The following is a 26,650-nucleotide window of genomic DNA, read 5'->3' on the forward strand; positions in this document are numbered from 1 at the left end:
CATTGCGCCTGGGCGGGAAATGTATGGTGAGGCTTCGCGTTCTGTAACGCTCACCTGGTTCCCTCGGAGGCGCTGGTCTTGACTGGGCGGTGAGAACGTCTTCAACGTTAGGCGTAGGATTCGTTTGGCTCCCGGATTTGACCCCTTCCTCACCGAAAGCTTGACCTGCAGTGTGAGGTGTCTGCAAGTGGAAAATCAAGGTATTAGTGGCTGGAAGGCTGGGAGAAGTTCTTAGCCCCTCTCTCCCTCTCTTCCCGTGGTACTCGGGTGATTGTTGTGCTCACCTTAAGTAAGTGAATGCTGAGCTCTCCATCCTGCGTCTTGTGCAGGGGCGCTGGATCCAGTTACTTCACTGGATGTGAGTTCCGCCTCTTGATTGCAGAGGGTAGTTGAGAGCGAAGCCGCCGTTTGCTGCACGAGCGTGACTTGTAAGTATTAAAGTTCTCTTTAGATTGCTCTCTTCAAATGTCTTTTCCCCTAATGTCTATGTCTTTTACTTTTCAGATGCTGTCGATGCCAAAGAAGATGCTCTCCCCGATTCGTGGCAGAGAGCGTAACAAGAAGATGATGAATTCGAAGGCACGTAAGTAGGAAGGCTGTTTTGGGTCCGTAGAATGCACCTTAATGTCCTCTTTTGTCTCTACAGGTGCCGGAATGCAGTGCGAGCAAGGTTGGAGCAAGCGCAACACAGGTAAGCAGTTTTGTAACCAAGCGTTACTAACCAATGTTCTTTGTCTTTGCAGGCCCGATGCCGGACGAGAAATGCAAAAAAAACGTCTTGGATGCTGCCGATGGATCGGGTGAGTCGAAGCGCTAACTTTGTCTTTGTCTAACCTGTGCCTTTTGTTTTGCAGGAGCCGCTGAAGATTGAAGATTGGTTCCCAGCAGGTAATTTTCGTAATTACAGGGTCCGGAGCTGAAGATTCGCTGGAGCTGACACGGTGAGCGTCCTGCTGCAGATGCAGAATAACGCGAAGCATGTGGTACCAATCGGGTGTGGTTTAAATAGCCCATAGGAGTGCTTAGGTGTCTTCTTCCACAGCAGCCTCGCCCAGGTAAAAGAGTTCCTGCTTCCAGAAGGGTTCCAGCAGCAATGATCCAGGGAGTGGTGCCTGCCCCACCCAGAAGGAAAAGTAGTCCCTGCCAGAAGAGAGTAAAGCCTCATCTTGCTGGTAAGTAAGCAGCATGGTCTGCTCCAGGTAGGTTCACCCAAGCACCTTTACACTTGATATGAGCCCGGCGCTTCCTGTGCCGGGACGGATCCTTACTATGAGCCTGGCACCACCGGTGCCAGGACAAGGTCCAAAAGGTCCCTATTGGGACTTGCTGGTGCCGATAAGACATGTTATGAGCCTGCTTCCAAGGATGTTGGGTAGGTCCTGACTCCTTGAAAGCAGTGGTCATGACAGTGTAGAAACGTTTGAAGGTGTCATTTATGTTCTGTTGTGTGTGGTGTATGTTCCCCTCTTCGTCCTGCAGTGAAGTAGTGGAGTGTCTAGGGTGTTCCCTGCGGCACAGCCAGGCCAGTAACTTGCCCAGTCTGTCTGCCTCTGCGTGTGCTCTATTTGTTTTAGCTGTGTAGTCGAACTTTTCTAGCCTACTCCACGCGGTCGCATTCTCCTCTGAGTTTCTGGAGTTCTGCTTCTCCCTCCCGAGTGCCAGTGGGGGTGGCCTCCAGCCTTTCAATCACCTTCTCCACCTTATCTAATTCCTTTCTGAGCAGTTTCCTGATCCCCCCGGCCTTTGCAATGATTTCCCCGCTTATCACTGTTTTTAGGGCGTCCCATACCGTACTACTGCGTTCTATACTGCCCACGTTAACTTCTATATAGCTGTCGATTGAGTCTTGCAGTTCTTCTCTAAAGGCTGGGTCTTTCAGGGCTTCTACCGGCATTTTCCACATAGCGATCGGGGGTCTGGGCCCATTGTGGTTCCATGTTACTAGGAGCGGGGAGTGGTCAGAGATGGTTCTTCCTAAGTATTGCGCACCTTCCACTTGGGGTAAGTGTTCCCTGCCTATGAGGATATAATCTAATCTTGTGTGCAGTGTATGCAGAGACGAGTAGCCTCTTATTGCTGGATGTGTTTCTCGCCATACACCAGCCAGGTCCAGCCTGTCTATCGTTGCAGTCAGGGCTGTTGTCGCTGCCGATGGGCCTTTCGATTGGGGAATGGACCTGTCCAGTATTGGGTCACATACGCAATTGAGGTCGCCCCCCCATATGAACAGGCCGCTTCTGTGTTGTGTAATTTTGGGGTACATTGAGTTCAGGTGGGTCGGTATGTTGCTATTGGGGAAGTAGGAGTTCACGATGCATATTTCTCTCTGCTCAATGTGTCCCCACAGCATTACGAATCTGCCTTCTGGATCTATTTCTGATTTGGCCAGGCGAAAAGGGAGTTGCCGGTGGATCCAAGTATAAACTCCTCTAGCATATCTGGAGTAGACGGTGCCAAATCCCTGTCCTCCCCAATGGGTTTGGAGTTTAGCCATAGAGTCTGCCGTGCAGTGGGTCTCCTGTAGTAACGCTATCATCACCCCTTTTCTGTGCAGATAGGCCTTGCTTCTGTTTCTGCGGAGATACATCCCGAGGCCCCTCACATTCCATGTCAATATTCTAATTGCCGTTGTGGTCATGGTGATTCGAATGGAATATTGCGTTTGTCCTGCTTCCCTCTCTTTAGTGTCCGTGGTCGAGGCGCTTGTGTTAGAGACCCCATCCTTGTGTAGGTAAAGGCACAGGTTTCCCCCTCTCTCATTTTGACTCCTCCCTCTCCCCCCCTTTGTCATTTGGAGACTTACCAACAATAGTAACGTTCATTCTGGAGAATGAAAACAGCAAACTGTGCAACTTTGAACTGCCCCCAGCAGTTGCTTCCAACTTGCTGGCCTCAGGGGCGCCCGAGCCTTGTGGGCCTTTCGAAGCCTCCCGGTGCGGGTGTTGTGTTGGCGGTTGGCCTACATGTGTCCTGGAGGGGTGTGTCGATGTCATCGAAGTTCGTGTAGGTCGGTGCGCTCCTGCCCGATTTTGCTTCATTAATACTGTAGTTCTTAGTGCAGTACCTTGGTCGTTCACATTCTGTTGTACGAACATCGGTTTTTTCCTTGCTGCTTCGGGTGTTGAGTGGCCTGTGATCTCTTTCACTGTTCCATCCTTACCATCCGCGAGATTATTATGTTCGAGCCACATATTTGCCGCCGCCGGGGTTTCTAGAAAGACGGCTTTCCCTTTATGTATCACCTTAAGGCGCGACGGGTACATTAGCATGTACTTGAGGTTAAGTTCTCGTAATCTTGCTTTCACCGGAATGAATGAATTCCTTGCCCGTTGAACTACAGGAGTGTAATCCGGATACATGACTATTTTGGCATCTTGTCTTTTGATTTCCTCTCCTTCTCTCGAGAATCGTAGTATTGTCTCCCTGTCGTGGAAATTTAGGACTTTGGCGATCATTGGGCGCGGGTGCGAGCCCGGTGGAGGTCTTTTTTGCAGAGACCTGTGTGCTTGTTCTATCGCGAATCCCTGGGACAGGTTGCCGGCCCCGATTTTCTGCTGTATCATTGTCTCTATGAATTCCGTTGGGTCCGGTCCCTCCGAGACACCTAGGATTCGGATGTTGTTGCGGCGGGCCCGCCCCTCCGCATCTTCTGTCCTCGCCTCTAGCCTTGCTACCTTCAATTCAAGGTCCTGGACCTTGGACTTGAGGTCCGTTGTGCTTTCTACGTTGTCCTGTAGGGTTGCTTCTGCTGTAGTCACTCTTTCAGTGAGATTGCGGGCATCCTGTCTAATCAACTGTATGTCCGATTTGACTTCATCTATTTTGGTTTCGATAGAGGTGCCTAGCGCCGCTATGGCCTGTAGTACTTGCATGTACGTGGGGTCACCTTCTTGGGTCGTTTGTTCATCTGTTGCCCCTGCGCCTTGCTGCTGCTTGGGCCTGGCTGTTGTGAAGGAGTCCATTGTTACTACTTTCGGTTTGCCCTTGGGTGGTGACATCTCCTGACTCTGATTATTTGGTTCTCCACCACACGTCGGGGGTACTCTCCCGCTTGCTGGCTGTGGCTCAATGGCCACCGTTGCTGGAGCCAGCGGTCTCTTTGTTGCCGGCCGCCAAGTGATGCGACTTCTCCTTATGGCCTTGTACGTCTGCTGCAGTGGTTTCTCAGACTGTCAACAGCCCCTTCTATTTGCGTAGCCGAGCTGTTGTGGTGCCAGCCCCCTGCTGGTTCAACCCTTACTTCTGTGGGTCTGGAGCGCTATGATCCGCGGGTCCTCTCTCCTTTGGGGCCCGAAGCTCCGCGAGGAGGTCTGGTTAGCACTGTGTCCTACCTTTCGTGGCGCCGCTTTCCCTCTGCTCTTGGTTGGTGGGTATTCAACATGTCCCTTCCTGCTCATGGGCCGTCGCGTTGCCGTGTTCCTCTGCGTCCCGATGGTATCTGTCACCGGCCCCGGTGGCAGCTTGGGCTCAGTAAGCTGGTCTGCTGTCTCTCCGCCTTAATGTTCAGGTGGCTGATTTGTATTGTAGTGTTGGCTCTGTTCCTGAGCCTCAGCCTCCAGTTGGGTGTGTGGGTCCCTAACGCCCCAGTCCTGTCTGCTTTGAGGCAGCTGTTGTTGGGCCCCTCACCCACCTCGGGTGTGGCCTGCAACCTCTCGGCCTCGGGGTCTGTCTGTTCGTGTGCTGCTTGGGCTCCGATGTAGTGCGGGCCGTGTCTTTCCTCCTCATCAAGGCTCCGATGGAGCCGCGTTCCACCAGTATTGCACCAATATCAAGGACCACATCCACTCGTCCCGTTCCCGGGCACAGTGTGGGCCTTTCCCTCCTTCTTTATTGGAGCCCCCTCCGCAGCGGCGGCAACCCGGTTGCAGTGTTTGCCCGAGGGGGCGGAATCGCCGTCACCAGTTCGCTGTTCCACACCGGCACCGGGGGCTTAGCTGCACATCCAAGCGCCACTCAGGGTATCCACTGTGTCCGATGAAAGGATTGTTGTTCGCCCTAGTCTGTCCCGTAGGATGCGGCGGGTTCTCCTGCTTATATGCCTTCTTCCATTGCGGCTCGCTTGTCTGTTGCAGGCGCCGCCCTCTTGCGCGCCGTAGGGGCTCCGCTTTACTCACTTCGTTGGCACACAATGCGGGTCCGTTTTTTCCCCTAAGGCAGCATCAGGGGTTGGAAAAGTTTATAGCTGTTTAATCTCTTTCGCCGGTGTTAGACGGTCCGTACCAGGATCGCGGGCAGGAGCGCTGGCGGTTTCCGTCTTCATGCCATGCGCGCCGGCCACGCCCCCATGGGATCTCAATGTAGTACTTGCTTAGCTCATGGGGGAACCCTTCGAGCCGATGCATAAGTCAAGTCTTAAGCACCTGACCTACAAGACTGCCTTCTTGGTGTCTATTACTTCCGTAAGAAGAGTTAGTGAATTACAAGACATTACCTCAAACACCGCCCTTCCTTGGACGGACCACACATGCATCGAATTCCTCATCCCCACCAACTCTAAACCTAAGACTCTCACCAACTGCCACAATAAGAAGTTCTAAAAAACTCAACACAGACAACTTGCATCCCCACCTTAAAAGCCCCTGCCTAGCACCACCTTTCTCTCAGGACCCAAATATTCTATCAGCTATCTTCAATGATACTCTCACCAATGCCATAAACACTATAGCCCCACTTGAAAGCAAGAAGGAAAAAAAATCATTTCACTGCAACTCTTGGTTCTCGGAAGAACTCCAAACCCTCCGAGCTCAAAAGCGCCAGTCGCTTAAAAACTGGCAAACGGCTCCGAGTGATCCTCTTCAAACCAAACAAATAGCCCTCCAATATAAAAAAGCCATCTTAGCAGCAAAATCCATCTCCTTCAATGATAGTATCTCAAAGGCCAACTCTCAAGCTAAAGAACTATTCGCAATCTTTAATGAATTAATCACTCCTCCGGCTACCGCTGACGAGATAACTAAAGACAAAGCCTGGTGTGCCAGCATTCAGTCTGCCATGCTCAACAAAATAAAACTCCTCCAGAACACAATCCAAAACCACTACAAAGCCCTCCCAAACCAAAAAACCAACCGCCCTACACAAGACGAGCGTAGTAATCTCAATCACGCTTAATTTTCCTTCAGAAACATCACTGAACCTGAGGTCCTTAATCTCATCAAAAACCTCAAACCATCCCTCTGCAAAGCAGACATTTGCCCTCCCAAAATCATCAAGGAATGCACCAATGACCTAGAACCCCTGATTACTGCCTTCATTAATGCATCTTTCCAAACAGGAACTGTCCCAAACAATCTCAAGGAAGCCTGGGTGCGGCCACTTCTAAAAAAGGCCACACTTGACCCAGCGCAACCCAACAACTACAGACCGATAACTACAGTCCCGTTCCTCCTAAAAATCCTGGACAAAGCAGCTGACATCCAGATCCAATCATACATAGAAGCTAACTCCATACTAGGCAAAAGACAATCTGGCTTCCGTGTCGGGCATGGAACAGAATCCGCCTTATTAGACCTAAAAAATCAAATTTCACAGATCATGGACAAAGGCAAACCTGCCTTGCTCCTCCTCCTTGATTTATCAGCTGCTTTTGACCTGGTAGATCACCAAACACTCACCACCCACCTCACCCATGCAGCCCATTTCTCTAATCAAGCAGCATCCTGGATCACTTCCTTCCTTGTAGGAAGAGCCATGAAGGTCTACTCCGACACAGCTAACGCAGATCCTACCACTATAAACGGCGGTGTCCCCCAAGGATCTTGTACAGCCCCCACCCTCTATAACCTCTTCACAAAACCCCTCTTCGACCTACTTGACTCCATGGGTGTTGCATATACAAACTATGCAGACAACACTCTGGTACTTTTACCCCTATCTGGACTCTATCACCAAGACGCCACGGCACTTCACAACATCTATGCCACTATCCAAGCTTGGATGGCAATCAATGGCCTATGTCTTAACAGGGAGAAGACTGAAATTCTCATCCTGGGCCAGACAAACACATTATTGAAACTAAGCCCCCAATACAACAACTTCAACATAGACAACTCACCCATCTCTGTATCATCCTCTGTCAAGACTCTAGGTGTTCACATTGATGCAAATCTATCGATGAACAAACAAGTCAGCGTCCTAGCCTCTGCATCAGCGTTCAGCACCAAACTCATCAATGCCATTAAACCCTACTTACCCACCCCCAACCGCTTGGCCATAGCTAGAGCAACTATAGGAGCCAAACTCGATTATTGCAACGCCCTTCTAGCTGGCACCTCCGCCAAAAACATTCACAGACTGCAAACCACACAAAACAATGCCCTCAGAGCCGCCATGAGCATCCCTAGAAGAGACCATATACCCCACGCCAGATGTGAAGCCGGTGGCTCCAGGTCAAAGACCGAAATACTCTGAAAATCCTCACCATCACTCACAGGTGCATCAACAAAACCGCTCCAGCATACCTATCTGAAGCAATATCAAGGACCACATCCACTCGCCCCCTGCAGAGCTCAGTACACCAACCAGCTACACATACCACGCATAAAGAGAGCCACAGCGGGAGGTCTAGGCTTCTCCTATATTGCACCGAAACTCTGGAACTCACTCCCTCCATCCTTGGAGCTGACACTTCCACCTCTGTCTTCCGCAACAACCTCAAGGCCACTCTCCTCAACTAGCAAGTGGAGGACTGCCTCCTCCACTTCTGCCATGTATATTGTAATATAACACAAATGTAATATATTGTAACCTGTATATATATTGCTAATGACCATGTAACTAAGTAACTAAGCTTTGTACTGTAACAAGTGCCACGATGTCCTCGGGCTGTTGTGCGCTAAATAAATAAGAATAAAACAAAACTGGTTTTACGCACTCATCCTAGGTTTTCCCCCATGTTCATCTCTAAATTTCACGTAAACCAGTCCATTGAGCTACCGGCCTTCTTCCAGAACCCCACCAGCTCGGCTGAGGTTAAACTCCACACACTAGATGTAAGGAGGGCAGTCCTTTACTATGTAAACAAGACCAGACTGCTGAGGAAAACATATCAACTGTTTGTCTCCATAGCACCAGGCAGAGAAGGAGACCGCATTTCCAAGAATGCCATCTCATGATGGATAGTCAGATTTATACAACTGTGCTATTCTCTATAAAACCAGACACTGCCTTTCACGCCAAGAGCTCGCTCCACAAGAAGCACAGGAGCTACTCTGGCTTTCATTACAAATGTCCCCCTAGATAGCATTTGCAAAGCAGCTACATTGAGCTCAGTTCACACCTTCACTCAGCACTGCCACATTGACACATATTCCAAGACAGATACACAAGTGGGACAAGCGATTCTAAAACATCCGTTTGCCAATGAACCTTCTCACAACCCACCACCTTCTCTTAACACTGATTGCTAATCTATGCACAGCATGTGATCTAAGCAGATTCCACAAGCTTCAGAAGGGATACATTACTCACCGTAATCGTATTTCTGAAGCTTGTACCTGCTTAGATTCACATGCGACCCATCCTTCCTCCCCTTGGAGAGAAGGTGCATGGATGTTTTATGAGCTTGTCCGATACATATCTGCTTGGATACACCTGTACTCACGCTACGCTTCATGCTACCTCATGTCAGAAACAAAACAATCTGAAGGACCTAGACGCATGAAGGACCATGGGTACCTTGGACGTCACACTAGGGATAGTATTACTGGCACACCCTGTCGACGTCCCTTTTCGAATTTCGAAAACAACAACTGTAGTACTCCGCAGCTTCCACTAGATGTGGGCCTATGCACAGCATGTGAATCTAAGCAGATACAAGCATCAGAAATACGTTTTCGGTGAGTAATGTATTCCATATATATCACATTTTGGCAGCCATATAGGGGTTACACTCTACTTTAGTATATCACACCATATACTTTAACTGCAAATGTAGGGAAAAGCTGTTGGAAGTTCAAAAACGTAGACTTTATGCTTATATGCCAGTTCAAACACAATGAATGTAACTTCAAAAGTCCAGTCACCACATACCAGGAGCCTAAGGAGGAATTTTAGGTTTTCCCGAAAGATTCTTTAGAGTCGCATGCAAGTATCGCCTCTAGGAGAGGCCATCCTGATAGGGAGTCCCAGGCAAAGGAGGCTGCACGTGTAGTCTCAAAACTGAATTCAGGATATGACTTAAGTGGCTTCAGTCAAAATGTAGATGTTGTAGGAAGCAGCTGCCACCCTTAGAGTCCAAAGCGACTTATCCAAGAAATACTGGCGTGGCCACTACCGACCCAGTTAAGGCCTGGATAGTGCTAAGGTAAGCAGGTCTTTGCACCAGTGCAAGCCCTAATTGGGGTGGAGACTGTTCGAGTCAAACAAATCTGCGACCTTCGGACCCCCTCAAAGGTAGAAACACCTCTAATAACCAGTGCATCACTGAAAAAGACTTGCTTCACAGTTGTTGGGATTGTCTGGTCACAAAGTTTGAGGACACCCACTAGGGGTTGTCTTTCGGTTTCCCAGGACACCTCAGACTAGAGTGGATTCACCCTGGATCGGTCCCATGACTGCACACAGACCTTCACGGATGACTGAATGTCTTGCATTGACTATGCACATGGTTGGTAGGACTCCTGCAGTTCAGCGTTTAGACTTTGGGTTCCTGGCAGGCTCCTCTGCTGGTGAATGCCTGCACAGCAGTTTTCCAGCATTGCAGCAGGGCACTAAGGGATGACTACACAGATTCAAGCCTCAAGGTGGGATAGAAGCCCTTGCAGCAGAGCAAAGATGGTTCCAGATGGTGCAGGTGAATTGAAAGTCTGCAAACTCCTTCAGCATAGGGTTAGTGATCCAGCTTTGAGCAGGACATCTCACTGCCCACCAGTCAACTGGAGGGAGGTGCCCTGCAAAGGTATGCCCTTGTGAATAAAAGTGAACATTCTGAAATGCAGTGGTGCTGGCTGAGTTGGTACTTGCTCCTGCACCAGCCCTCTACCCTCCCTCAGCCGTCTTTTTAGATCTTTGGGTTTGATTGGCATAATTCCTGAGTCCAGCTCCACTCCTTATATCCATAAATCAGGCTGGGGGTTAGCCCAGTGCTCCAGGAAGGGACTTTGTAGCAATCAAATATGGAAGTAGTTGTACAATGGTGGCATGCGGCCACCTAAAATCTGCGCCGCAACAGCCATGCATCTGGAAATATGTGGATTGGGGCCTCCCCATTTCCTGCCAGCTGACACCTCTGTGGAACGACTGCGATGGGCAGCAAAGGATATAAAACCCTGAACAGAATTTAACACATTAAGGAGTAGCCATTTTGAGTATATGGTACTCCATTATCATAGTAAAAAAAGCACCCTGCAACAGTGCATCGCAAATAAGATAAAAAAAGGTACCTAGTTCCGGCCTGTTCAGGAGGTGCAGCAAAAGTAATAACATGTTTTACTTCGGTCAAAGAAATGGGGACACTATGTCCCAAAAACACTTAATGTGACATTGACATCACCTGCACTGGTAGGCTCACGATGGAGTAAGAGGGGCACTAAGGGCCACTGGCAATACTTCATATAGCGTGGGGGCTGCTTCCATAGAAATATATCTGCCAGAAGCAAATGGGACAAGTTACCCAAAAAACAAAAATGAATGCAGCAGTGGGTTTCGGTTGAAAAACCGCTAACCGTAAAATTCAATAAATAAATCCAGAAATCTCCTACTGTAGTGCTAGGGCCTAGGAAGTAGTAGGAAGATAGCAACAATACAAATCTCCCTAACAACTTCATAAAGTTACCAATTGCAGAAGTAATATGACTAAATGTGGGTAAGGAGTTTGTAAATGTTGATTACTACTTGGATTAACATGATTGATTTTCTGTCCAGATTTTATAATACTTATCTTCAAAATTGACCTAGTTTAAATCTTCCTGAAATTAATGTCATGAATAATGCAGCAGAAGGATGAAAAATGCCCCAAATCTCCCTGAAGGGACTGAAAGGGCACAACATTTCTTTGAAGTGACCACGTTTCCTAAAATATATGAATATACTGATAAACTGATGTAGAATAAATGTATTTTATACATGGTTTAGTTCAGCTAATGTCGTGTCCTAGGGTTTTCACACCTATTGTACTTTCATCATCTTGAATATTGCTTAGGCGTACTTAATGTTTTTGTGTTTTGCATCCAGGAAGGCTGAGTGTCTGAGTTTTAAATCTTATGAAAGCTTAAGTTAAAGGAATATTTGACCTTGTATTTCTTATGCTTATGACTTGGCCGTTCTCAAACATTGCAACCACTGACTTTCATATGCTCTATCTAACGTTTTCCAACTAGAATTTTTTTTTTTTTGATGTGCATATAGTAATTTGTTTTTTAAGTCTCTTTTGATACTTTTTTGTTAAAACCATTATGTTAATCATGTGTTTGTCATAGCATTTGTTCGTTTGTCTCAAGTAACTTTATTTTTTTGTTTAATTAGAACCTTTAAGACCTCATTGAAACATGTTGAGCAAAATAGCGAGAAGTCGTCTTCAAGCAGAGTACCTAACAAGATTATCAGAGGTGTGTAGAAGATTGATACCCGTGGTACATGCAGATAAATTGTGCACCAAGCACATAGACAGGAAAATATAACTTGCAATTAATTATACCTGACTGGACTTGACTTGCAGGCTTATAATTTTGTAAGATTGCAGAGACAAGATAACTGTACTCCATTTGGCTGTAACATGTCTGTACATGAACCATCGATCTGGTACCCAAGTGTCAGAGCTTACAAAAGACATCTTATGGATAGCTTATGGACATGTTTTTTTATGGTTGGTAAAAATGGTGAAGAAAGTAGTCCATTTTACCTACTGTTTTGGGAAAGCAACAGTAACACTGCTGTCTCACAGGATCTTTTACCAGTTCCTGGTTCCTTTCGTCAACTCAATTTAATTTCTGCTACAGTTCGTAGTCTACATTACTGCTTCCCTAATTAAGGTTGCAAGTAATATTGTCCCATGATGAGCACTGAAACTGATCCCATGTGTGGTGGCCTGCGAAAAGCCATAAAGGCCATCTTGAATAATGTGGTCTTCCATCTTTGATCTGAAGTGCTCCAATCCCCTTACTCCAGGCTTGGAATCACTTCACTGGTTCCCGGTAAAATACTATGGATTATGACTCTTTTGCCTGTCCGTTTCTACACCAGATCACTTCACAAATGTGTCCTCTTGTGCTACCAGATGCCTACGGTGACCTCTGAAAGCTTGCTAGCCACATTAGTTAATAAAGATGGGTTTTTGGTGGAAGAGTACTGCATAATCAACTCTGCCTCTTTGGATCTCCCATCACCATATCACCCCCCAAATACAGCTTTGCCTCAAGCCACACAAGCTTAAGTTCCACAATGCCATGAAGACACTCCTATCTGTATTACCTACAGCTGATGAAACTTTTCGTCCCTCTAAGACATATAAGATCTTTGCACCCTCTATGCTCGGAAGCAGCCACACACCAGTGTGTACACATTACAATTTATTTTCAGAAAATAAAATGCAGGCAATGACCTGAAGACCTAGTCCTATGTAGCGAATAAGCATACAAAACCTGGACTGCAGCTACAGCGCATTTTTATGACATAGAAACCTCAAACACATAATGTAGACTGTGCTCCTTTTACCGCACAGATGTAGTTGAAGTGGAGATGAGCAGCTTGCTGTCACCTTGTGTATGGTTGAACTGTCTAGTGTTGGATATTTATTTTTGTTTGGTCGAACTTTGTAGTAAAGATATGTTATGAATATTTAGGGCAGTAGTCCTTTTTTGTACTGTTATGATTTGGACAGTCTTATGCTGTTAATACTTGTTATATCAAAATTTGGAGTATTGTGTGGGATTGAGAGTTGGTAAGAATCCAATGAACTAAGGAACTATGCTTTCAAAAGCACTGACGGCCTAGTAATGGAAATCTTTAAAAGTAGGCACCATGTGCGGTAAGCATGTAGGGGATGTGGCATATGGGTCGTGGACCTGCATTGGAGGAGTGCAGAGTTGCTAGTGAGTCTTTGGCAGCAAGTACTTTGTTACAGTGACAGGTTGGTTACAATTGTAAGACTTTTCACCCACAAAAAATTGGGCGAGCAGCTCCTACCCACAGCAGAGCCAGTTAATTCAGCATTGATGTGACTTCTCTGCAGCATCCAACATGTAGCTGACTCTAGAATCTTATTCAGCAATTGGGCATGCCACCCTTTGCTTGCTGCGGTTTCGGCAATGACTGCTGTCGCATCCATTGGAATGTTATGGCATATAGTTGCTATGTAAAAGAGCAGTTGACTTAATCAGGGTGCCGACCATTGCTGTTAGCATAGTGGAAGTGCTAAAGGCATGTTCGTCTGCCTTGCCGTAGTGCAGTGGTCTCACCCTGTGTGTGCTTTTCCTCTACTACGCCTAACCTGGAAAAGTTTCCTTACCCAAAATGGAGATTTTAAACCATAACTCTTGCTCTGGGCAGACTGCAGAACCTGATGCTAGGCACCCCTTGACTGAGACTTCTGGAACACAACATAGTTTGCTGTGAGAGGACTTTCTTCACATTGTTGCCTTTAGTCAGAGATGAAGCTTCTCTTCCACAAACAGATGCAACCTGGGCTGGAGCCTCAGTAACTGTTGAGAAGATCAAGTTAGCTCTAGGGTGCTAATTGAACTGCTAAACCTTGTGGTTTCATCGGACATAGGTCTAAATATTTGAAGCAGTATGGCCTGTAATTCCCTGGAATAGCCTTTTCTGCTAAGTACTGGTACCTACTGCCCTCCCACCCCATTTTACCAGGCTCTTGCAATAAATCAGAGTATCAAGATTAGATAATTTCTTCAACACTAGAAAAATAAGACTGTGCTCCTTTGATTTCCATAGTTCCTCAAATTTGGCAGTCTGGCCTAAAGCTGGTTCTGATTCTGAGGCAGAGGTGTGCTCCTTGGAGGTGGGTTGTGTGGTGCACAAACATCATATGCACAACAGGCACAATCCTAACAAGCAGACTTATCCCTGCTTGGAATCTTCATATTCTCTCCCCTGTGCGTGAAGTACTTTCACAAAACAATGTAGCAGGATGTGCACCTTCACAGGTAATTTTCGAAGGATCCAAGCCTAGAGAATTACTCTTTGATGGTTTCTTTTCCCCTTTAGGCTACGTTTAGTGGTTTAGAAGGGCCTCCAACTATTTTTCATTTTACAACCCTTTTGCATTGGTTATGAGGTATTGCCACCCATCTCTTCTTGGATATGCCACCCCCGAACCTTCAGAATGAACGCCACTTCTACACCAGAAAATGGGAGTGATTAGGGGATGTGGTTTGCCATGTGACCCTGTCTGCTCTGGTGTGTACTTTAATATTGTGCCATTTTGCTGCAAGTACACTGGTCTGCATGCCAGCACAACTGGTGTTTTCAGCCCTCAGCTTGGAGTTGAGCTGGGATCGGTATCCATGCCCCCTTTGTAGCATGGACAACATACACCCTCACAAGTGGCGATGCTGGGCTACTGGTGGTCACTACAGTAAGGGGTGTCCCCCTATTTCCCCTCTCACCATCCAATCACAAGACACAAATGAGTGCTCATGCCCTTTGGCCTACTGTACCTTCTGTGTTTCTCCAGAGGCTATGTTGGGGAGGATGTTTGGTGTGGATCCCGACCTTGGACCAGAGGCTTAACTACGTCAAGCCCTTGATCAAAAAGTAGTGCAAACCCACCTTGCACCAATGACTTTGGCCTCCTCTATCATAATATTTGCTGCTCCTTCCCTTGACCTGATGGTGAATCTGACACACATCCCTATTCCAAGAGTCCCGAACCCCGAACCCTGGAGTCTGTGGATTTACAAGAAGCAGCCGGACAGAGCTCTGGATACACCCAAAGCAGTACAACAAGGCCCTATGGTAATGCTATGTTGACCCATTCCATCCTGGATGGACCTGGTACTTTCTGACGCTGTTTACTGTTCGTGCCCTCTCCTCATCCCATTTACTTTGCCATGCCCAGGGCTCCAGATCGGATTTTGTATTGGGAGTATTTTTATCCCTGCTTTGTGCAGTTTAGAATACAAGGCCTATTTAGGGTATAAGAAAGTCATTTCCTTTAACAATGATAAAAAATATATTTAAACTCAAACATATCTTTTTGTAAACCACATTTTTTGCCACTTGTAATTCATGCAAATTAAACACATTTTTACATTGAATGTCCTTTTCGTATCCGGCCTTAATATTAAAGCTCCTTCATGTTGCACTAATCTGCTGCTACCACTGATCCAAACATTACGGTGGAGCATTATCTGTGGAACAGGGCAAATGACTAGCAGCTCAGCTGGACTCAATGGTACTGTGGTGGGACAGTTAACTCTGTGAGGAAGAGGTGACTTCAACTATGTCCAGAAAATGAAAATGTAGACTTTTCGGGAAGCTGTGTTATCAGTATGGGTGTTGTGTAGAAGACACAGGATGCCTGGTAAATGATGCATTTTCAGTTGTCTTTAATAGTCCATTATTAATCCACGGCAGAACACTCAAGTCTAATATACTTTTTTTTTAAAAAAAACTTTTCAAACCAGTGTTTCTGGTATAAACACTGAATCAGGTGGTCTGCATTAGAAAACGTTTAATCTATCGTCGGATGCTAGATCAAAGAATGATCAAATAAAATCCTTTCAACTGATGAGGCCAATAACCACTGTAGTAAAACCATTGGTCAGCAATCAAATAACTCAATAGCCTAAAACAAATCTAGATGACATAGGCCATATTCCCCGGGCAGAGGGGATTCTCTGGGGCAGAGAGGACACACATAGTATGGCCATTTTACATATGCATCAGAAAAAAATGCTAGCACCCTAAAATTGAATTTATATTACAAAATCAGCCCAAGGATGCTTAGTAGATGAAAAGTCTGCAGCATCTTTGCATTTGTAGCACCAACCTATTACCTGAAAAGACTTGTGCAGCAATATTTTGAAAATAAACCTAAAACTGCAAGAAAATAGAGGAAGAACAAATGACAATTATATTCCTCAAACAAGTAACAGCTGCTAAAATAAGGTTGGGTAGCCCAGTTAACGCATGACTGTGTATATAAGATATTGAAATAGAGTACACCAAAATAAACCTTTTGTTCAATTATGGTTCATTATATATAGTGAAAGTGTTTTGCCTTCTGCTGGCTGTACATAGCAGTGATTTCTGTGACCACAATTTGAGAAAATATTGCATGAAACTTTTGCAAATAGACCATTTTACAAGGTAGCCAATTGGTTAAACAAGGTCTGAAAAACCTGTTATGGGCTGATACATTAACAAACACACGACTATACCTTTCACCCTGTGCATACATTTAAATGCACATAGTGTAATGCATTAAAATGTATGTTGATGGGGGAGCTTGAGGGATGTGTGTAAGAGATGAACCTAGTAGGTTGTGGTCTGTGTTCATCAGAGGTCTGCCAAACAGGGTCTTCACTTGTATCATGTTGTGTGTTTACTAGCACAGATCGACAATACCTGGCCTGCACAGAGGTTGCAATCCACATTCATCACACAGGACATGCATATGTGAACTGTAAGTTCACATGGGGCTGGTCCTAGTTTGCTGGATCTTGCTGAGAAGCGACGGTTGTTGGTTCTTGTGGTCCTGGTCGGTTTTCTGAACATACGTACAATCTGTTCGCTTTGGATTCCTTGTCTTGCTAGAAGATAACTGCTAGGAGAGATTTTCTTTTTGCATCTTGGGGGAGTTTTCCTAAAGTCCCACTTGGAGGTAAGCATTTAGTAAGCTATCCCAGTGGTTTGTAGATCCCAATCAGTCTTTACTACTCAGGAACCTTGGTAGAGTGCCGCAACTTTGAAGGGTCCTGTCCATTTGTCCTGTAAGACCCTCTATCTTCTGGAACCATGATGAGAACTTGTTGGTCTGGAGTAAACGCCACCATGTTAACCTTCTGGTCATGCCAATACTTGACCAGCTTTCAGATTATCAGAAGCCTCTCATCCGTGCCATCTTCTGTCTGAGGCCTAGCATAGTCAGTAATCCTTACTGTCCTGAGGAAAGGAGCACTCTCCAGACCCTCCTTAATTTGGGGCCAAAGGGCCTCTGACAGGATGACCATAAAATAACTCAAAGGGACTAAAACCCACTATGTCTTGAGGAACCTCTCTATAGGCAAAAAGAAGGCATGACAGAAGAAGCCAACCCATTTGTCTGAGGGTGGTAGGCAGTTGAGAAATTGTAGGTGACCCCACAGGTTTTCCACTTGGCTTGTATGTAGTAGGACATAACATGTGATCCCCTATCCGATACAAACTCCTTAGGAAATCCTACTCTGGTACAAAATACTAAGTAGGGCCTTAGCCATTGTCTGAGCAGTAAATGTTCTCATTGTAATAGCTTCAGGGTACGTAGTGCCATGGTCCACTACAACCAATATAAATCGGTTGCCTGAAGAAGTTGGAGGGTCTAGGGGGCCAACAATGTCAATCCCCATCCTCTCAAAAGGAACTCCCACAACTGGGAGAGGCACTAAAGGTGCCACATTCTTGGCTCCAATTTTACCAGATAACTAGCAAGTGTGTCAACTCATACAGTGTTTCTCAATTCCTGTACCCATCTTGGGCCAGTAAAAGTACAATGATATCCTCTCCTTGGTCTTCTTAAAATTTAAATGACCAGCCAGGGGGACTTCATGTGCCAATAGTAGGAATTCATCTCAATTCTTGGGGTACCGGCAGTCTCCTGAGATTCCCCTGGAATAGACTCCATGGGCTCACTATAGAGGAGTCCACCTTCCCAGTATAGCCTATGCTTCCCATGGTCTTGCTCTTCACTCTGGGAAATGCTTGCTGACACAGACCTTCTAGAGAGGGATCCTCTCTGTCCCATACTGAAATCTGTCATTGAGGGTCCACCTTCTGGAAGTCTGCAGCTCAGGATGGTCTCTTGGATCCAGATCTTCCAGACTGGGTTGAATCTCCTCCACCTCTGACTCATTAGAAGATGGTTCATCTGGGGATTCTTCTTGCACCATCTCGGCCTCAGCTGGTGGTGGGGTCACAGGTGTGACCTCTAGGTTTTCGACAGGAACCTTTTTCCTTGAACATTTGGGGATTGGGGCCATTCTTTCCTTTTGAGTCTCTGGGTTTTCCCCTTGGTCTCAGTTTGAAGGTCTCTTAAGGTTGCCGCTCTTGCTTTCCTGGTTAGCTCTCTTCTCTTCTTAGAAGGGGGCTTTGAGGTGCTGGAAACTACACCCAGGGCCGTCAAGTCATTGCCCAAGAGTACCCTACCTGGCACTTCTGACTGGACACTCGGTGATCCGAACAGTCATGTCATTACATGTAAGATAGCTGGCAGTATGGGACACATTTGGACTGGATTGTTACGACCCTCGTCCAAAACCCCCTCTGGCAAACCCATTGGCCAGGTGGAGTCAGGACTCGGGCCTCTAGATCCTGGCATCCTCTTCAAAAGCCCTCATGGGGCCAGTCCTGGCGCCTATGGCGCCAGGCTAATACACCATGAAAAACAATGTGCTTGGGAACTACTTTATTGTATCATCAGCCAACATGGAGGCATCCACATAGCTTGGTTCCTAAGAAGCAAGCTATGCGGTCTAGTGTTTTGGGTGTGGTAGCCTAGGGACTACTTTACCTGGACTATTTTGTTGGGGCTATTTAAACCACACCCGAGCAAGACAACACGCTTCACGTTACTTTGCAGCTTGCAACGTGACGCTCACCGTGTCCAGGAGACAAAAGGAACATCATTAGCAACAGCATCCTACCTGCAGTCTTCATCTTTAAACACTCGCAGCTACTAAGAACAGCTTCCTCGAATCTGCACACCTCCCAGACAGAACAACCTGAAAAAGGAAGATAGAGGCAACATTAAAGAAAGCAGTAGAGGCATTTAAAAATTAAGAACTGCTCAAAAGGCTTACCTGGCTGGTCGCCTCTCGGCTGCCACCACGCCGGACATTCCACTCGCACTGAAGAACATTGCGACCTACAAGGAAGGAAAACACAGGTTAGCAAAGGCAAGACTTTGCAGCGCTACGCATAGCGCTTACTTACCGCATCATAGCGCTCTTAATGCGCCATCATTTACCAGCGGGGCTCAACCAAGCCAGTTCGCCGCGCTGAAGCTCTGCATACCTAAGGGAGAAAAAAGAGACAATTTAAACAAAGAAAGGCATGCAGGCTAGCAACAAAACTAAAGAACAGCAATAAGGCCTACCTGAACAATATCAAATGGGCCGGCGTCAGTGAAGTAACTGGACCGCACTCGCCCATGAAAGACAATGCGCCCCTGCAAAGAAGGCAGGACGGAGAGCAGGCCTAATTCTACCACAAGGCAGAGCCTTCCCCACAGACCACATCAGGGCAAAGCTGAGAAGCATACCAACGAGTAACCCGGCTGCATGGCGTCCCTGTGGATACCAGGTGAGCGTAACAGAAGGCAAAGCCTACCATAACAAATCCACCTAGGCGCCATGGAGACATCAGAAATGGACCAATTGGTCCAATTACTAGGAGAGCTTCGTGCTGAGGTTCATTCTGCCTGACAAGAGACTAATGCCCTCTGGAGAGACCTAATAGTGACCAAAGAACGCACTGAAGAGATTAGCAGGCAATACTTGCAATCACAGGCAGGGAAGACGCCTCTACCTGGAAGCAATCCAATGATGCAAAACCCCGCCATACCACCCACTCCGGTACAGATCACGTTACCTGGAACAGTGCCCCTGGCACCACCAGAAAGGTTCTCAGGCGACCCACAGAAGTATGCGGCATTCATCAATCATTGCTGCCTTCATTTTCTTTGTAGGCCTGGAGCATTTCCAAACGACCAAGCTCGGGTAGCTTTTGTTTTATCATACCTGAGTGGTAGTGCAGCAGATTGGTCGGTGCCATTGGTAACCCATGACGATCCTCTATTACATGACTTTGGAGGGTTCCAGAGAGAAATGGAAAAACGTTTTGCTCGCCATACCCAGGAACAAGCACTAGACAATGAACTCTTGTCCCTCCGACAGGAGAATCAGGACTTGTTAACGTACATTGCTACCTTCAACAGACTGGTTGCCGAAGCTAGGTGGCCAGAAAACAAAAGAACCACGTTATTCCATCGAGGCTTACGAGGCGAATTAAAGGACGTCTTAGCCCAGGTGGCTGATCCACACAGAGACACTGCAGAATTCATAAATCTGGTCATGCAGCTAGACCACCGGTTGCAGGACCGAAAGGCAGACCGGTCTAAAATGGACCCTCGGACGTGTATGTTCGACCAAGGGAAAACACACCCTGTGTACCTGAAAATGCTTAAGAACCCATGCAGATTGGAAGGATACGGCCTCCATTAACAAAACAAGAGCGGGACAAAAGAAGACAACAACGGCTTTGTTTGTATTGTGGGAAACCAGGACATTTCCTGAAGGACTGTCCAGTAAAACCCCCAAGAATAACAGTCGGGGCCACAGAGAAGGATGAAGCTAAGGAATCGGAAAAGTACCAAGCTCGGCAAACGTAGAGGTCAGTTTGTCGAGTGAATAGAAAGAGTTGCTGACCTCGCACTTTGCAATACTAGTGATCTTAATTAACCACCAACAGTCAAGAATGCATGCCTTTGAAGCATACATCGATAGCGGAGCAGTTGGAAATTATATTGATCAAGAACTGGCAGCAGATATGGGGCTTCCTTTATGTTCTAAGCCAACTATGGACAAGGTAACCACCGTGGATGGGACAGAAATCGCTTCCGGACCAGTAACCCAGTGCACAGCCAGGGTAACCTTGCTGTGCCAGGATGGACACCGGGAGTCTATTTCATTCGATATTATCAAGGCACCTCAGTTCAGGCTAATACTAGGGATGCCATGGTTGGTTGCTCACAACTCTTTGATAGACTGGCGGGCACGAAAATTAACCTTCCCCGGTGACTGCTCTCCTGCCTGCTATTACCAAGAGGAGAAACCCGACTTCTGTATCCCCATGATTCCCGGAGCGACAATATCAACCCTGGGAGCAACTAATACCTTGCCAAGTGAATACCATGATTTCCAGGATGTTTTCCGAAAGGACCAAGCCAATAAATTGCTGCCGCACAGGCCCTATGACTGTCAGATCAACCTTGTTCCTGGTGCACAAATCCCTTGCGGCAGGATCTACGCTCACAGAACCAGAAAACCTTCATTTGAAATCCTATTTAGACCAGTACCTTGCAAACGGATTTATCCACCCTTCGAAGTCCCCCACAGCCAGTCCTTTGTTCTTCGTACCGAAAAAGGAAGGAGACTTGAGAACCTGTATTGACTACCGCGTATTGAACCAGATCACTGTGAAGAACCGCTACCCCTTGCCACTTATCCCTGAGATGCTACATCAAGTTAAAGATGCCCAGATGTATACCAAATTGGACCTTCAAGGAGCGTACCACCTGGTCCGAGTCAGAAAAGGACATGAATGGAAAACCGCCTTCCATACTAAGTACGGCTTGTTTGAATATCAAGTCATGCCCTTTGGGTTATGCAACGCTCCTGCGGCATTCCAGTATTTTATGAATGATGTCTTAAGGGAGTTAATTGATGTGTGCGCCTTAGTGTACATAGACGACATCTTAGTATACTCGGCCTCGGAACAAGATCATGTCGGGCACGTTCGTTCATTCCTCACCAAGCTCCGTCAACATCGCTTGTTTGCAAAGCTTGAAAAATGCTTTTTTCACGTCACCGAAGTAGAATTTCTTGGTTTTATCCTTACTCCAGGAGGCATCAGAATGGACGTGCACAAGGTAGATGCCATTCTGAAATGGCCTTCACCGACGTCTCTGAAAGGGGTACAAAGCATGCTGGGCTTTGCGAACTTCTACCGCCGGTTCATCCCAGACTTCTCTCAGGTTGTGCACCCAATCACAGTACTGTTACGGAAAAACAATAAAAAGTTTGATTGGACCGAAGAAGCAGAAGAAGCCTTCAAGGAACCTAAACAAAGGTTTACCTCCGCTCCAATCCTGCGACATCCTTGTTCAGACCTCCCTTATGTTGTTGAAACTGATGCGTCCAGTCTCGCAGTGGGGGCTGTCCTTTCACAGAGAGACCCGGAAACCGGCCAGCTACATCCTGTGGCCTTCTGGTCGAAAATTTTCTCACCTCCAGAGATTAATTATGCCATCACGGACAAGGAACTCCTGGCTATCAAATCCGCCGCCGAATATGATTATGTAATCACATTTCGACCAGGAGTCAGAAACGGAAAGACAGATGCCTTATCTCGCATGGGCATAGATGAAATAGTATATACAACTCCAGACCCAATACCTATTATACCTGAAGACAAACTCTTGGGTATCACGACAGCCTTAACACAAGCAGAACTACGAAAAGAAATCCAACGGACAATGAATCCTGATGCCTACCTCGCATGGCAAACTCAAGGAGAACAATATACCATCAAGGACCATCTACCCTTTTTTTAGGGATCGCCTATATGTACCCAAGAAGGAATTACAACAGCATATTATTTCAAACTATCACGATTCACTGAACAAAGGGCATCCTGGGATGGCCAAAACCCTAGCTAAGGTGAAAGAGAACTTTTGGTGGCCTACCTGGCGTAAGGACATCATTCAGTATATTCAGTCGTGTGGTGCCTGCGCACAAAATCAATCGCAGAAACAAAAACCATCTGGTCTCCTACAACCATTGGACATTCCTCCAGTTCCATGGCACACTCTTTCCCTTGACTTCATCACTGATCTACCTCCAAGCCAAGGGTTCAACACCATCCTTGTCATTGTGGACTTATTCTCGAAGATGGCCCATTTTATTCCTCTCAAAGGCCTCCCAGACGCAGCCACCTTAGCAAAAGTGTTCCTGGAGTGCGTAGTTAAGCTACATGGCTTCCCTTCGGTTCTGGTCTCTGATCGAGGCAGCCAGTTCATTTCAAACTTCTGGAAAAAATGTTGTGCAATGGCGCAGATCAATGTTCGGCTATCTATCAGTCACCATCCCCAAACGGACAGCCAAACCGAGAGAACCAATCAGACACTCGAGCAATATTTACGGTGCATGCTGCACCACGAACAAAGGAATTGGAAAGACCTACTATGGATAGCCGAATATGCATATAACAATTCTTTGCATTCAAGCACGGGACAAACGCACTTCTATACCCTTTATGGCAGACATCCACGTACCTCTGAACGAGACCTTCCAGCCAGCTTGGAAATGCCAGCGGTAAAGACTCTACACACAACCATTACTCAGGCTTTCAAAAGGGCAAAGGAACACCTTATTCATGCCAAAGAAAAACAAGAGATTCGCCGACCAACACCGGGAAAAGGCCCCTGATTATCAAGTAGGAGACAAAGTTTGGATATCCGCTAAATTCGTACCCATCAAGGGAACCCGGACCTTTCATCCCAGATTCTTAGGGCCTTGTACCATTAAGGCAATTATCAACCCAGCAGCCCTGAAACTGGATATACCACCTAATCTACACATCCACCTGGTATTCCATGTGTCCCTCCTGAAACCAATGCAACCCAGCACACGGATTGGGACACCACCTAAGCCCATACTTGTTGACGGAGAACCAGAATTTGAAGTCAAACATATCTTGGACTCTAAATACTCTAGAACCAAGCTATATTATCTCGTCAATTGGAAAGGATTTGGACCACAAGATAGATCCTTAGAGCCCAGTGAGAATATCCACGCACCACGTCTAATCAGGAAATTCCATCGGAACTTCCCAACCAAACCTGGGCCAGACAGAAGGAACACCATGGGAGGGGGCCTTAGGGGGGAGTGCTGTCACAACCCTCGCCCAAAACTCCCTCTGGCAAACCCATTGGGCAGGTGGAGTCAGGACTCGGGCCTCTAGATCCTGGCATCCTCTTCAAAAGCCCTCATGGGGCCAGTCCTGGTGCCTATGGCGCCAGGCTCATACACTATGAAAAACAATGTGCTTGGGAACTACTTTATTGTATTGTCAGCCAACATGGAGGCATCCACATAGCTTGGTTCTTAAGAACCAAGCTATGCGATCTATTGTTTTGGGTGTGGTAGCCTAGGGACTACTTTACCTGGACTATTTTGTTGGGGCTATTTAAACCACACCCAAGCAAGACAACACGCTTCGCGTTACTTTTCAGCTTGCAACGTGACGCTCACCGTGTCCAGCTATTCCCTCGAACCTCGGAGAAGCAGAACCTGCAAGGAGACAAAAGGAACATCATTAGCAGCAGCATCTTACCTGCAGTCTTCATCTTTAAACACTTGCAGCTACTGAGAACAGCTTCCTCGAATCTGCACACCTCCCAGACAGAACGACCTGAAAGAGGAAGATAGAGGCAACATTAAAGAAAGCAGTAGAGACATTTACAAATTACGAACTGCTCAAAAGGCTTACCTGGCAGGTCACCTCTCGGCTGGCACCACTCCGGACATTCCACTCGCACTGAAGAACACCGCGACCTACAAGGAAGGAAAACACAGGTTAGCAAAGGTCAGACTTCGCAGCGCTGCGCTTAGCGCTTACTTACCCCATCATAGCGCTCTTAATGTGCCATCATTTACCAGCGGGGCTCAACCAAGCCAGTTCGCCGCGCTGAAGCTCTGCATACCTAAGGGAGAAAAAAAGAGACATTTTAAAGGAAAAAAAGGCATGCAGTATAGCAACAAAACTAAAGAACAGCAATAAGACCTACCTGAACAATATCAAACGGGCCGGTGTCAGTGAAGTAACTGGACCGCACTCGCCTATGAAAGACAACGTGCCCCTGCAAAGAAGGCAGGACGGAGAGCACGCCTAATTCTACCACAAGGCAGAACCTTCCCCGCAGACCATATCAGGGCAAAGCTGAGAAGCATACCAGCGAGTAACCCGGCTGGGTGGCGTCCCTGTGGATACCAGGTGAGCGTAACATGGATCTCCTAACTTGGTAAGCCCTTTGGGAGTCCTATTAACTTTCTCAGGTTGAATGAAACTCATCTACCACAGTTATACTGGCCCCAGTTTCTCTAATGGCAGGGGTGTCCTGACCATATACAAGTACACTGTCTTTATAATATTCTTTAGTATTATCAGGAATGGAATTATAGACCTCTTGTTCTGTTTATCCCACAGTACCAGAGATACTAAAGATACTCTAGCTTGAGCACCAATGGGTTCTTCAGCTTGAGGGTGGAAGCAATCCCCTGCCATTGGTGTATCCACATTGTGTGTGAATGCTGAGCTGACATATGGGATCCCTGAAAGTTTACACTTACAACTGGGATCTCCTTTCACATGGACACCAAACCCACAAACCACACATTTCACAAATGTCTTTTGGAATGGGGGTTTCTGATAACCTCTCCCTGGTTTGGGCCCAGAGGTTTTCACTAGCCCTATAAGGTTCTTTAGGCGGATATTTACCCTTGTTATGTTTGTGCTCCTCTTTTGGTAGTGGATTTTTGGAATGATCATCCTTCTTATGTTTCTTCCTATCCTCTTTCTTGCGAGGAGCCTCCAAATCCTTGTGTAGCCCTATTAACCACCCACAAGGCAGCAGCCACTGCTAGCTTATTTTGGTCCAGTTACAGAGTCAACAAGGTGCTGTCTCAGCTCTGGGGAACAGGCATCAAAAATACTTTCCAGTTTTTCAGGCTTTCGCACACTCAAGTGACCCACAAGCTACCATCTCTTCTTGTGGTCCCTAAACCTTTTTAGGTATTGGGAAGGAGTCTTCCCAAACCTGGCTAGGAGAGCAGTTTTGACCAATTGGTAATCTTGTCTATCTGCATCATTCAACTCCATCACAGCCATTCTGGGGGAGCCTAGGGATTACCCATGGAACAAACTCACTTTCACATGTACCGTGTACTTTACATGTAAACTCAAATGTACCCATCAAGGATATCAGTTTTGGCATCATACACACTCACCAAATCTTTGTGGAGATGAGACTTCTTGCTCCTGGAGTGGACTGGCAGAGAGAACTCTGAAACAGAAGTGGAATCAAGGGACAACTTTTTCATGTCTTGCTCATGCTGCATATCTTTCTCCCCGCCCCCCCAACCCACACTCCCGTGTTGCAGTTCCTTTATAATTTTTTGTCTCATCTAAGACTGAATTTCCAGTTTCCTGAATTCAAACAGTATTTTCATTTTTTCTATCTCTAGAACCAGCTCAGCGGACCTGTTAGATACAGTTAGGGTTGAGGTCAAAGGATTGGAAGGTGGATTAACAATCACATTTTCTCCCACATCATCTACCTCACTTTCTGGAAGATGACGGCTAAGGGTTATACTTTGACCTTTATTTTCCAGATCATTTCTGGGAGTAGGGGTTACAGACCTACTCAGTTTGATAATCCTACAAGTTTTGGATTAGCTTTGCTTTTTTCCTTTAGTGCTAAGCCATTTATCCATACACATGTTTTTCAACAGTAAGAGATATAAGAGCTTCTGCCTTATAGTTTTCCATAGTAGAGATGGTTTAGTTCTGTACTGTATAGTAGCCTTGAGGATGGATTCTTAGAAATACAAAACAACCGGGAGCCAATGTAATCCAACTACACCAATCCCACCACTGCCACTGGTGTTGGGGGGGGGGGGAGGGGGGGTTTCCTAAAGTAAGTATTAGTAAAGTAAGGTAG

The 26,650-nt window shown here is 46.6% G+C and overlaps 1 protein-coding gene across 6 annotated transcripts in view; it reads left to right on the forward strand.

Annotated features, from left to right (window-relative positions):
- The window catches only part of CCP110 (centriolar coiled-coil protein 110), a 1,154,773-nt gene that overhangs the window by 1,121,428 nt on the left and 6,695 nt on the right, over positions 1 to 26,650 (forward strand). For 4 of the 6 annotated variants that reach the window (XM_069647149.1, XM_069647148.1, XM_069647150.1 and 1 more), the window contains one exon: positions 11,461 to 11,543. The exons of the other annotated variants lie outside the window; for them this stretch is intronic. In XM_069647149.1, coding sequence (XP_069503250.1) covers positions 11,461 to 11,543 — 83 coding nt within the window. The remainder of the gene's footprint in view (positions 1 to 11,460; positions 11,544 to 26,650) is intronic. 6 annotated transcript variants of the gene reach the window in all.

This window comes from Ambystoma mexicanum, chromosome 2q (assembly GCF_040938575.1).
Source record: "Ambystoma mexicanum isolate Mex_15411 chromosome 2q, UKY_AmexF1_1, whole genome shotgun sequence".
In the NCBI taxonomy this organism is placed as follows: Eukaryota; Metazoa; Chordata; class Amphibia; order Caudata; family Ambystomatidae; genus Ambystoma; species Ambystoma mexicanum.